This window comes from Eptesicus fuscus, chromosome 11 (genome assembly GCF_027574615.1).
Source record: "Eptesicus fuscus isolate TK198812 chromosome 11, DD_ASM_mEF_20220401, whole genome shotgun sequence".
NCBI lineage: Eukaryota > Metazoa > Chordata > Mammalia > Chiroptera > Vespertilionidae > Eptesicus > Eptesicus fuscus.
In genome coordinates, this window is record NC_072483.1 from 64868301 (window position 1) to 64881492 (window position 13192).

The following is a 13192-nucleotide window of genomic DNA, read 5'->3' on the forward strand; positions in this document are numbered from 1 at the left end:
TAAACTAGGTGAAATGGGACAGTGTAAAGACAATGTAATAAAGTGATAATGGGCCCTGGCTGGTTTGCTAAGTGGTTAGAACGTCGGCCCAAGGATGCAAGAGTGGAGGATTCGATTCCAGGTCAGGGACATGTAGTTCAGTTGCAGGCTCCATCCCACACCCTGGCCAGGGCACACGGAGTAGGCAACAGGAGGACACAACTGATCCATGTGTGTGTCTCTTACATCGATGTTTCTCTCTCCCCTTTCCCCCTTCCCTCCACTCTCTCTAAAAAAATATAACACACAAATAAATGGAAAAAATATCCTTGGGTGAGGATAAAAAACAAGTGATAAATGGTATTTAGTAAAGTTCTGGAATATATAGCATATACAAAAAAAAACAACAAAACCTGTTGGCTTTAGTGGAGAAAAGTAGTGGACGAGTAGAGATGTGGTAGGAACTTTTAAGGGGATGGTTTGAGAGAACCATCATTCATGATCAAGGTTGGGCCAAAGTACGAAGATTTATCCTGAAGGGAATGCCATGTACCACAGTAGACGCTAGAGAGGCCATGGGAAGATTCTATGGACTTTGAACCAAGATGATAAAGATTTTTATTTTAAGAGAACTTCTCCCTTTAAAATTTTACTTTTGCATTTCATATATATAGGTTTAAGAAAATCTACCAAGAAGCGCAGTGAATCCCCGCCTGCTGAGCTCCCCAGTTTGAGGCGGAGCACACGCCAAAAGACCACGGGCTCCTGTGCTAGTGCCAGGTAATAACTTGGGTTTTTCCAGTTTATGATCAGTTCATTATCTGTGTTTTAGAATTTGTTACCTCTATAAAGGAGGGTAGATGGATCTGTGATTTTTCCTCAAAATCATTAATTTTGTAAGATTTATAAAATTATTAAAAGTTTCACTTGGATATTGAATAAAGAAATTTATTATCACTATTTTTATTTTCATGAATTCTTTTTTTTTTTTTTAATGTATTTTTATTGATTTTAGAGAGGAAGGGAGAGGGAGAGAGACAGAAACATCAATGATGAGAGATAATCATTGACCGGCAGCCTCCTGCACGCCCAATGCTGGGGATCCAGCCTGCAACCTGGCCATGTGCCCTGACTAGGAATTGAACCGTGACTTCCTGGTTCATAGGTCGATGCTCAACCACTGAGCACACCAGCCAGGCTGTTTTCATGCATTCTACCCCAATATTTGTTTACATGTTTTTGCTAAGCTTTAATTATACTATTTTTTTAAGGTGCTGTTTATTTTATTGTATATAATAAAATGCATATATATTCATTGTCATATATTTTTTATTGTTGATAGTATTACAGATATCTCACATTCCTCCCCCCATCCTTTTACTCCCTTCTTCCCAGCCCCTCCACCCAGATCCCTGGTCTTTACTCCCTATTGCCTGTGTCCATGGGCTATGCATATAAGTTCTTTGGTTTATTTCTTGTCTCCCTATCCCCACATCAAGGTATGTCAATCTGTTCCATGCCTCCATACTTCAGGTCTTACTTTGTTGGTCAATTCATTAGATTCCACAAATAAGGGAGATTTTTAAAAAAGAATACTAAAAGACACACAACCGAAGACTTAGAGGGGATGTAAAGAAAAAGGGAGAAAAAAGAAGATGAAAAATTGGCTTTATGGAAGCAAGGAGGAAACTAAAAGAACTAGTTAGTATAGGAGGAAAAGAGAAGAGAAAACAAAATAAATGAAATAATAATGATGAATTTAAAACATAGTAATAGTGGGTATATTAAGATATAGACAGGAAAAGTAAAACGGAAAAAAAGAGAAAGAAAATAAGAAAATCATAAGAATAGACTGACATAGAATAGAATCAAAGGAAAGAGAAATTAGAGATACATAAGAGAAAAAATACCCAAACAACAAAACAAAAAAATTTATTCACTCACACACCAAAAAACAAAACCACATACTCAAAAACCTTTGTATCTGCTATTTGTGGAGCTCGCTGGATTTTGCTCTGATGTTGGATCTGGTCATTTGGTGTGTCTATCCTGGGCCTCCTGGGAGCTTCTCTAGTGCAGGTGAATGTGAGTCAGCTGTCCCTTTCTGGCCCTGGGCAACCTGGTTGAGGTCTTGAGAGGTTGAAGCCCCTAGTGGTTGGGTCTGCCTTGAGTCTCATGCCTTGATTGTCCCTGTTCTGAGTTGTACTCCTTCCCCCATGAGGTTGGGTCTGCCTTGAGTCTCATGCCTTGATTGTCCCTGTTCTGAGCTGTACTCCTTCCCCCATGGAGTTGGTCCTGCAGGTGTCAGCTGCAGGCGTTTGGGGTCCCCACTGGCTTTCGCTTCATTTCATGATGGTCTGGGTGGTGTCTGCATCGGACACACATGGGGTCTTTGTTGTCATTATACGATAACACTTTTATCCTTTACCTTTTCTTTCGTTGCTACATTGTTTTCAGTTATTGCCAAGTAGTCGGACATTTGGTTGTTTTCGAAGTTCTGGTCAACCAAATAAATCTCTAGTGAGTGTCTTAATGCAGATTTCGGTTATTTTTTTAGAGGTAGCTGAATTTTCCAGTAGTGTGATTAATGAATCAAAGGGATGCCTGTTTTAATGGATGTAATATTGCCTAATTAGTTTCTAAAAGTGTTCGCGCTGGTTATTGAGAGAGATGTACTTCATTTTAATTTTGTATACAACCCCTACCTGGCAAGGAAAAATGTATTATTTGTATTTTTTCATGTCTTTAATTCCCATTTCTCACAGTTACTGTTTTGGAGCTCATTTTCAGAAGATCACCTACCTTTGATGTGATAAGTGTATTACTTATTTCACATAACTTTTACTTATTTATTTTTACATACTTTTGTTAACTGATGGGGAATCTTAGATTAAAGTTAAAAATCTTTTTCTGACAATTTTATTCCCATATTTTCAGGCTTGGTCGTCAGTTGGTCAAGTGCTCTTGTACAGCTCACTATTCACAGCCATATAGGCTTTTTTCTTTCATTTACATTCACTTTGTTCTCTTTACTAAATGTGCCAAAAACCAGTGATGGAACAACTGATTTTAGTTTGTCTTTTCTCTTTTCTAACTAACGCAGGTTGGTAGAAAGGTTTAGAAAGGTTTTAGCACTTCTTTAGTTCTTCTCTAAAGCAGTGGACTTTGCTGTTGGCAGTGAATACAATAATGACATAAGGAAACAGTATGACTTATTTCCTGTAAGTCATAAGAAAAGAACCCTGACCACTTTAATCTCTGCCTTTCCATTTATTTTCTAGTTATGTCTGGATTGTTTAAAATACCTGGAATCAGTACACCTATTTGCTTTTGAGGTTTCTAGGTAGTACAGGCAGCCCTTATTTTATTAGTGCTTCACTTTAATATTATACTGTGTAGATAATGTGTTTTTTACAAGTTGAAGGTAAGACCCTCCCCCAGTTGCAAAAAAATTACAATTCACTGAAGGTTCAGATAATAGCTTTTTTTAAAAAAATAAATGAAGTATTTTTACATTAAGGTTATGTACATTGTTTTTTAAACATGCTATTGCACATTCTAGCCATTTGCCTGGAATGCTCTTCACCTCAAACTTTTTCAGAATTAGTTGAGATTCTGCAGCTAATTGCTTTTTTACAATGGTGTCTTTGACTCTTTTAGACTAACACTTCTGGAGGGCAGCAACCATAGTGTTTAGCACAGTGTGCATCACATGGTTGGTGCAAATTAAATGTCAAATAAATGAATTAATTTGAATCCCACTAATTTGTAGCTTGGCAAATTGAGTTTTACTGTGAAGGAAAGATTAACCAAATAAATTCCTGTTTAGGATGCATTTCTTTACTAATTGGAAGAATAAACTCTTCTACTATTTTTTGGTAATTCAGAACCTCATTTACATGTATGCTTCATTCCAGTTCTTTACTAGGCAGCATCTAATGTCTCTGTAGTTTGACTGCTGTTTGAACCATATCAAGGTGTAGTAAGCTGGGAAAGTCTTTTGCTTCTACCTGATTTTCTTTTAAAATAGAAAAAAAAGTCATCATTAATAAAATGTACTTCGCTTCATGAGAAATGACTGAGCATTCTTTTTTTTTTTCTTTCTTTATTAAGGTGTCACATATTTGTCCTCATCCCCCCACTGAGCATTCTTTTTTAAAAAAATATGTTTTTACTGATTTTCAGAAAGAGAGGTAGGGACAGGCAGAGAGAAACATCAAGATCGATAGACTTCCTCCTGCAAGCCCCATACTGGGGATCCAGCCCAAAACCCGGCCATGTGCCCTGACCGGAAATCAAACGCGTGACCTCTTAGTACATTGGTTAATGCTCAACCATTGAGCCATAAGGCCGGGCTGATAATTCTTTTTTCACTATCTTATTCTATGCTTTAATCCTAAACAAGTGTCTTCCCAAATTTTATCTTTGCTTATAAATATTAAATATTTAATTCTTTATTTTAAAGGGTGGAGCTATTGTCCATTATTAGGATAGTTATTTTTTGGTTTATGAAATCTGAAACTTAGGTGATGGGAATTTTCCCCATCATATTCCCTCCTTCCCTCCCCCCTTTGTCAGGTATCAATCTGACAGTCTGTATATTGATCCATTATTTACCTTGGAAGTAGGGAGCTATTGTAAATTAATTGAATTCCTTCTACAGAAGAAGTCACGTTTTCATTTATTTGGAAGTGTTTAAAAAGCATTTCTTTCTGTAAGAATGACAACACAAAAGTTTGTATTATGAATGTAATATTAATTTGGAAGACTTTTAAATATATAATGTCTTGCTTGTTACCCATAGTGATTTTCTGCAACAATTTTTATGTAAAAAGAAGAAACTGGCTTTGTGCTCCATACATTGGAACTTTGTGCTGTGTGTTCATTGCTCTTGGTTGCTGGTAGTACTGCCTCTGATGGCATTTTTCTGTTGTAGTCGGCGAGGCTCTGGCCTGGGCAAAAGAGGAGCAGCTGAAGCTCGTCGACAGGAGAAAATGGCAGATCCTGAGAGCAACCAGGAGACGGTAAATTCTTCAGCTGCACGGACAGATGAAACCCCTCAAGGAGCTGCAGGTAGTGGCACTTAGCCCTAAAATGCTTTTATGTATCTTATAGGTTTATTTAGAGATAAATTACTTTTTAGGTATACCACATATAATGAAAGAGAGGGGACAGAAGTATACTAGATGTTTATTATCAAACTAGAGGCCTGGTGCACGAAATCATGCACGGATGGGGTCTCTAGGCCTGGCTGGCGATCGGGGTCAATCAGGACTGTCTCGCCCAGTCCCTATGGGTCTGGGCAGCCTGGGGGAGGGACTGTGGGAGGTTGGTTGAGGGGCACACTGATCTCCAGCAGTTAGCTCCTGCGTTGAGCATCTGACCCTGGTAGTCAGTGCGTATCATAGTGACTGGTTGTCCAGTCGTTTGGCCAACTGGTCGTAATGCTCACTTATGCTTTTATATATACAGATGAACTTTTTGTCCTGTTTTGTTTCACTTTATAGGTTTGGTTTCTTGATAAGTTGGATTTTGTTTTTGTTGTTTATTTCTTTCCCAAATCCAAATTTGTACTAATTATATTCAGAAGGGAGTAGGTCTTTTTCTGCTTTAGCTTCTTCTTATATTAATGACCACATATAATAGTTGCCCATTGATTGTCTGAAAAAATTTAAATTAATTATAAAACTGTAAGGATATGGCTTAATTTGCTTCAATTTCAATTTAGAATGTTGAAACTCCTATAAAATAATAAGTATTCAGTTTGAATCTAAGCAACTTCAAGAATACTATTTACATTTTTATGGGCTTTTTTTCACTTTTAAATGTATTTTTTATTGTTGATAGTACTATACATATCTCCTGTTTTTTATGGGCTTCTTATTTTTATTCTTGATATCTTAGCATAGCAAAAGTTAAGCCACCCCCATCCTTCAGCTTTAAATATGTATTCTTTACCAATACCAAAAGAAGGCTAATACTTCCCTGGCTAATTGTGTTAACATGTTTTAAAATGTTGCTTGTCATTAATATTTTTCACTAGCATTAAGATGTAATTTAAAATGTTGGCAATTCATCATTATAAAGGTATGGATATGAGGCCATTAAATCAGGATGATAACACATTGGTTTAAGCATATACTTACTTTTGAACAAAGCCCTTTCATATACTATCCTATTATATAAAAACCCTGGGTCGTCACATCGGGTAATGAGTGAGGCTCCATCAACCATGATGCCCCAAAACTGACTACTGAGGGGACTTCGAATCAGGGCCAGAGAGAGGCCTGAAGAGAGAAGCAGGGACTGATCCGTTGCCTCTGGCAGCTTTTTTTTTTAATATATATATATATTTTATTGATTTTTTACAGAGAGGAAGAGAGAGGGATAGAGTTAGAAACATCAATGAGAGAGAAACATCAATCAGCTGCCTCCTGCACACCCCCTACTGGGGATGTGCCCGCAACCAAGGTACATGCCCTTGACCGGAATCGAACCTGCGACCCTTGAGTCCACAGGCCGACACTCTATCCACTGAGCCAAACCGGTTTCGGCCTCTGGCAGCTTTTGATCAGGACTTGCCTCTCTCTTTCTCTCCCAGTCTGGCCAGCAGCCACGCCTCTATTTCTCTCTAGGACTCCACTGGGGCTGCTGATCAGCCCCGCCTTTCTGATCAGGCCCTGTTGCTAGGCCCAGAGATGCTGACTGGCATAGAAACCGACCTACCAGAACCAAATCTGGGTGAAGTGTGAGGAACCAATGGCTGCCTAGGAGGTGGAGCTTTTGACGCTGTGTGGCATAGAAACCAACCAATCAGAACCAAATTGGCTGACAGAGGAGGGCAGTTGGGGGCAAGATCAGGCCAGCAGGGGAGGGCAGTTAGTGGCAATCAGGCAGGCAGGCAGAGGTAGTTAGGGGTGATCAGGCAGGCAAGCAGGTGAGTGGTTAGGAGCCAGCAGTTCCAGATTGCAAGAGGAATGTCCCCCAAAGGGTTCCCGATTGGAGAGGGTGCTGGCTGGGCTGAGGGAATCCCTCCTTTGTGTATGAATTTCATGCACCGGGCCACTAGTCTATATACACAAAGAGCCGGGGTCCGTAACATCCAAAATGACCAAATGGATGACCAAACACCGGAAGTCAGCACTGACTGCCACCGCTGCAGGCCTGGTGACCCAGCTCTGATTGCCGAGGGGACTACAGATCAGGCCTGGAGAGAGAAGCAGGGTCTGATCCGTAGCTTCCGTGGTAGCTGCTGATCAGCCCCACCTCTCTGATCAGGCCCGGAGATAGGCCCGGAAACACTGACTGGCATAGAAAGTGACCAGTCAGAACCAAATCTGGGTGAACTGCGAGGAGCCAATGGCTGCCTAGGAGGCAGAGCTTTTGACGCTGACTGGCATAGAAACCAACCAATCAGAACCTAATCTTGGTGAACTGCAAAGGCAGAACCTAAGATGGGGGCTGAGGAGGTGTTTTAAGGACAACAGCTGTTTGGTATAAGGTGTAAGAAAGCAGTTCAATTTTTTAATGACCGGTTTGGCAGTATAGTGCATATGGCTGGCTATCAGTCCAGATATAGGGATTATGTATTTTTGTCTGCCAAGAGCATCTCCTCCTGCTGAAAAAGCCTTCCCCAACCCCATTTAAGCAATCATATCCTGTATAATATATACTAATAAAAGGGTAGTAGGCTAATTAGACCGGGTTGACCGGCCATCTTCCAGATGTCTGACTTCCTTCTGGACAAAGCCATGGTGGTGGGGGCCGAGGCAGAGGCAGTTAGGGGTGATCAGGCCGGCAGGGGAGGGCAGTTGGGAGCGAGATCAGGCTGGCAGGGGAGGGCAGTTGGGAGCGAGATCAGGCTGGCAGGGGAGGGCAGTTAAGGTTGATAAAGACAGGCAGGCAGGTGAGCGGTTAGGAGCCCACGGTCCCAGGTTGTGAGAGGGATGTCCAATTAGAGAGGGTGCAGTCTGGGCTGAGGGACCTCCCCCCCCCCCCCCCCGGTGCAGGAGTTTTGTTGTTTAATATTATAATATGTACTAGTTGGTTGTTGTTTTTTTTAATGCCTGGGGTTAATCACATGTCCTCATTTGCCAGGAAGGTTCTGGTTTGCCCACTACTTATCCATGTTTTTTGCCTTTTGTTCTCAGCTTTCTGTCCAGCTTAACATTTTTACCACTGATCTTTCCTAGTTATGTATGATAAATTACTGGGTGAACTGACAGCCTCGCTTTTGTTAGGAGGGCACTTTTTCCTGTACCTTTTTCTCAAATAGTTTTCGTGAAGAATTAAATGGTAGATTTAGGGATAATAATCCATTTCATATGCAACTCATTTAAGCTTTTTATGATACACAGCCTATCCTTCCCAGTATTTTAATGTTTATTTCAAATCTGAACATGGAAGTGGGGCAATTCCCGTATGGATGACAGAAATGGAGCTGCTGAGTGTGTTGTTAAAGTGGACTCATTACAGTAATAATAGCTAACAGTTATGTTGTATACACTCTATTGCAGACACAGTATTAAGCACTTTACATATATTTTCATTGAATATTCTAAACAACCTACTGAGGTGTGAGTGCTGTTACCCTCATTTTATAAAGGAGGCAAACTTTAAGCATATAATGGTTAAGCTTGCCCTGAGTTACAAACTAGGATGTGTGACTCTCAAATCCAGATCTTAGAAAAGAAGTGCATATTTATAATGTCTGTGGCATTCTGCACCTTAGGGTATAAGAGGTTGTTCAATTCACATGGATATAACTAGAAGCTGTAAACTGTTGTTCCATGATATATTTACCTAAGAGGATAAAAGCTTCAAGGGATTAGGTTCTTAAGCCTTCCCTCTTAAACACTTGCCTGTGTTTTAATTGTCCCTCATATTTGAAATCACAGTGTCATTTAGGTATTTTTCCAAGTTTATGTAAAAGATGCATGTGGCATGTTCACTGGTATTAGAACAGTACTAGCGTCAGTACAGTTCAGAGGCTGGATCCCTGGTGGATCCTACAGGAATTCTGCCAGCACACTACAGTAGTCCTGGAGAAAAAGGTGAATTACTTATTAGCTTAATATTGAGTTGTTCTGAGTAATGTGCTTTTAAAAAATTTTTATTTTTGAATTTCAGGTGTACTACCATGTAATATGCTTTAGTTTCTTAGTGTATAAAACCCTCTAAGTTAGTGTAGAGTATAAATCAATGATTCTAACTCAGCATCTTTCGGCAAGTATCCATTCTCAGACAGCTCTTAATACAGTTGGTACAAGACTCCCTTCATTTGAAACATTTATTTTTAATTCTCGCCTGAGGACATGCTGAGAAGAGAGTAAGGGGAGAGAGAGAGATACCCATCGGCTGCTTTCTGTATTGCTCAGACTGGGGTTCGAGCACACAACCTGGGCATGTGCCCTGACCAGGAATCAAACCTTGAACTCCTGGTTCATATAGATCGAAGCTCAACCACTGAGCCACGCCTGCGGGGCACTCCTTTTTATTTTTTTTTAAGATAAATCACACGTAATGAGTTTAAATATTCCTCTTTTAACCCTTGCCTTTTTTTCTCCCCTTCGAAGCTTCTAGTTCTGTTGCAGGGGCTGTGGGCATGACCACTTCTGGGGAGAGTGAATCAGATGACTCTGAGATGGGACGATTACAAGGTAAAGACAGTCTTGAGCTTATCAGAAACCATTATTATGGGCTGTCTATACTGCTGTTCTTTGTTGAAATTAATTGAGATAAGTTTCTTTAAACATAATCTAGCAATGCATGTACCTCAAAAAAAAAGCTATTTAGTGGTGATTTGATGATTTGGAATTCGAAAATGATTTCCTGGCTCCTCATTTTATCTGTTTAACTAGAGAAAATCTTGTATTTATTTTGAGTATTTTAAATTTTTCTTCATTATGTTTGTATATGTAGCTGGAAATAAATTAAGATTATGAAAGGGGGTAGCTGTTTTTTTAAAATATATTTTTATTGATATCAGAGAGGGAGAGAGAGATAGAAACATCAATAATGAGAATCATTGATCGGCTGCCTCCTGCACACCCCCTACTGGGGATTGAGCCCACATCCCAGGCATGTGCCCTTGACCAGAATTGAACCCAGGATCCTTCAGTCTGTAGGCCAATGCTCTATCCACCGAGCCAAATTGTCTAGGGCGGGGTTAGCTTAATATATTGTTCTTTGGTACCTAGTAACAACGCATTCAGTACGCTACTTTTTTGCCATGATCTTTTGTATTATTGGTCACCTCTTTCCAAACAAATGTAAAGTGTGTACATAAACTCTAACTATTTTAATGGTGTTAGTGCTTTTTAAAAAGCAGTTTTTTATATATGCTCTTTAAAAGTGGTGGATGAGTATATGTTTTTATCATCTTGAGATAGCTGATTTCCAGTGTGAGGCTTATAAGAAACATAAATCAGTTTCAGATTGCTTTTAAGTTTCTGAAGGAACTTACAATAATCTCTCTTTGACTGGAACCCTCATGAACACAGGTTTCTTATTTTTTTGGAACTGATAAAAATAATTTTTCATGTTTTTATATTAGAGGCTGTCATGACCAATATCAGAGGAAGAACAGCGCAAGGGTGTTTACCATACAATTTCTTCAAAATAAATATTTACTTTGAGTTTTTCTTGGCCACTCTCACTGTTCCTGCTGGTATACTGATATTTAATATCGCCATAAAACCTTAAGATGCCTTGAAGTAACAAATATTAATATAATTAATATGAGAGTGGTCTTGAATGTTTAATGTAGCTTCTCTTAAAGTTCAACATGGAAGGTAACATTGTCCAAATCAGTTATGTGAGGTGAATCAGTTGCTTCAAATTTTTAGATAGGATTAGTTGCATCAATTAACTCAACTACTCCTGCCTCTTTCTCTTTAGCTCTGTTAGAGGCCAGGGGTCTTCCTCCACACCTGTTTGGCCCTCTTGGTCCTCGGATGTCACAACTTTTCCACAGAACAATTGGAAGTGGAGCTAGTAAGTAAATACTTTTAAATTTGTTCTCCTTCCTCACCCCCCCCCGTCAGTCCTAATTAGTTGAGTGCTGTTTTTATTGCTTACCTATTGATGTAAGGAAGTTTTTATGAACTTTAACTTGTTTTAAAAATAGAGCTTTTGTACATTTTTTTTTTAAATATAGAAACTCTTAAGATTTTTTTCTTCTATACTTTTGATTACTGAATTGGAATCATTAGAAAACCAAAATTTACAACAAGATTGACTCTTTGTTTTTTTAATATATTTTTATTGATTTCAGAGAGGAAGGGAAAGAGAGAGATAGAAACATCAATGATGAGAGTCATTGATTGGCTGCCTCCTGCACGCCCCACACTGGGGACCCAGCTTGCAACCCAGACTTATGCCCTGTCTGGGAATCGAACTGTGACCTCCTGGTCATTAGGTTGATGCTCAACTACTGAGCTACGCCAGCCAGGCTGACTCTTTATTTGAGTTATAGAAGAGTAAAGAATCTCAGGTGATTACATTGATTATTACAGAATTTGATGGCATGATTTGCATCTATTTAAATCTTGAGGGGTTTTTTTTTACAATATAATAAACTTAACCCATAAGACAGTTGTAATATTAGCCTTGGAGGAAAGATTTCTCAGCACAATTACCAGTCACAGTCACTGTTCTCATTTAATCAAATTAATGTATTATAATCCAGAGATCTTGTCATGTATGGTATGACAATGGTGATTTTTAAAGTCTCAATTTGTAACTCAAAATAGCTTACGCATAATTAAGAATCCAGTTAAGTTTTTTATGGTATAGAATACTATCTTTAGCTTTCTTTAAATATATGTTTTTAATTGATTTCAGAGAGGAAGGGAGAGGGAGAGATAGATAGAAACATCAGTGATGAGAGAGAATCATTGCTCATTGCTCGGCTGCTTCCTACATACCCCACACTGGGGATCCAGCCCAAAACCTGGGCATATTCCCTGACCAAGAATCAAATCATGACCTCCTAGTTCATAGATTATTGCTCAACCACTAAGCCATGCTGACTAGGCTAAGGCTATTTTTCATAACTACCTTGCTTTCTGATGTGAGAAGTTTAGCTCTCCTCCACCACCTCCACCACACACCCCCATACCTGAAATAAAACATTTCTTTAGAGAGCTCTGATTTTTTTATATGAAATCGTATGTGGAGCCCACAGTCTGGAGAGGCATATTCATTCATTGCTACTGGTTTGATCATTGTTACTAGACACTTTTAATGGACAAACCCAGTAAGTAGTTGCATTGTATCTTTTAAATTAAAAATTATGGCCAGCCAGTGTGGCTCAATTTGTTGAACATCATCCCATACACCAAGAGGTCGTTGGTTTGATTCTCCGTCAGGGCACATGCCCGGGTTTTGGACTCAGTCCCCAGTAGGGGATGTGCAGGAGGCAATGATTGATGTTTCTCTCTCATCTATGTTTCTATCTCTTTCTCCCTCTTCCTTTCTTTCTCTCTAAAAAGTCAATAAAAACTTTAAAAAAAATAATAAATGAAAATTGAGTTCATACTAATGTTGCCAATTCAAATTCAGGCCTACAGGGTTTTAATTAACTTTATATTATTATCTTCTTTCTCCCATGCGAAAAGTTCCAGTTCCTAATGATAATGACATAGTCACTTCTTTGCTTGATGTCCGTTTACCCTGTTTCCTCCTCCCACACAAATAACCTTTGTTAATTTAATGGCTTATTCTTCTGTTATTTACTTGAGAAATAAACAAATCCTTGTTAGATACTTCATACATACTGCCTTTCTTAGATAAAGGTGATAAACTTTGCACACCTTACCTTGCTTTTAACAACATATTTTGATGTCACTCTCCATAGTTGCATATTAGATTGTAAGAGAAATAATTTTTTTTTCCTTTTGTAAAGCACCATGGTGCTACAGTTTACTTAGCCAGTTTCCTTTTGAATTGGCTAAATAGTTTGGGTTATTTCCCATTTTTCTGTGTGTTATCTGTAGGGTAGATTTCTGAAAGGGAGATTGCTGTGTAAAAACGTAAATGCATATAACATTTGGCAGATGTTGTAAATCACCCTCTTTTGGAGTTTTACTATTTTTGCATTCCTACCTGTCATGTATAAAATATGTGGTGTTATTTTTTTTTCTTTTCCTAACTTGTTAGTTATATATCCTTATATACTTCTTTTAGTACTTACCCTAGAGATTATAATGTA

At 38.8% G+C, this 13192-nt stretch overlaps 1 protein-coding gene across 16 annotated transcripts in view; it reads left to right on the plus strand.

Moving 5' to 3' along the window:
• TRIP12 (thyroid hormone receptor interactor 12) overlaps nucleotides 1–13192 on the plus strand; it is a 136664-nt gene that overhangs the window by 73000 nt on the left and 50472 nt on the right. For all 16 annotated transcript variants that reach the window (XM_054722826.1, XM_028150798.2, XM_028150802.2 and 13 more), the window contains 4 exons: nucleotides 654–759; nucleotides 4916–5052; nucleotides 9555–9638; nucleotides 10879–10974. In XM_054722826.1, the coding sequence (XP_054578801.1) occupies nucleotides 654–759; nucleotides 4916–5052; nucleotides 9555–9638; nucleotides 10879–10974 (423 nt within the window). The remainder of the gene's footprint in view (nucleotides 1–653; nucleotides 760–4915; nucleotides 5053–9554; nucleotides 9639–10878; nucleotides 10975–13192) is intronic.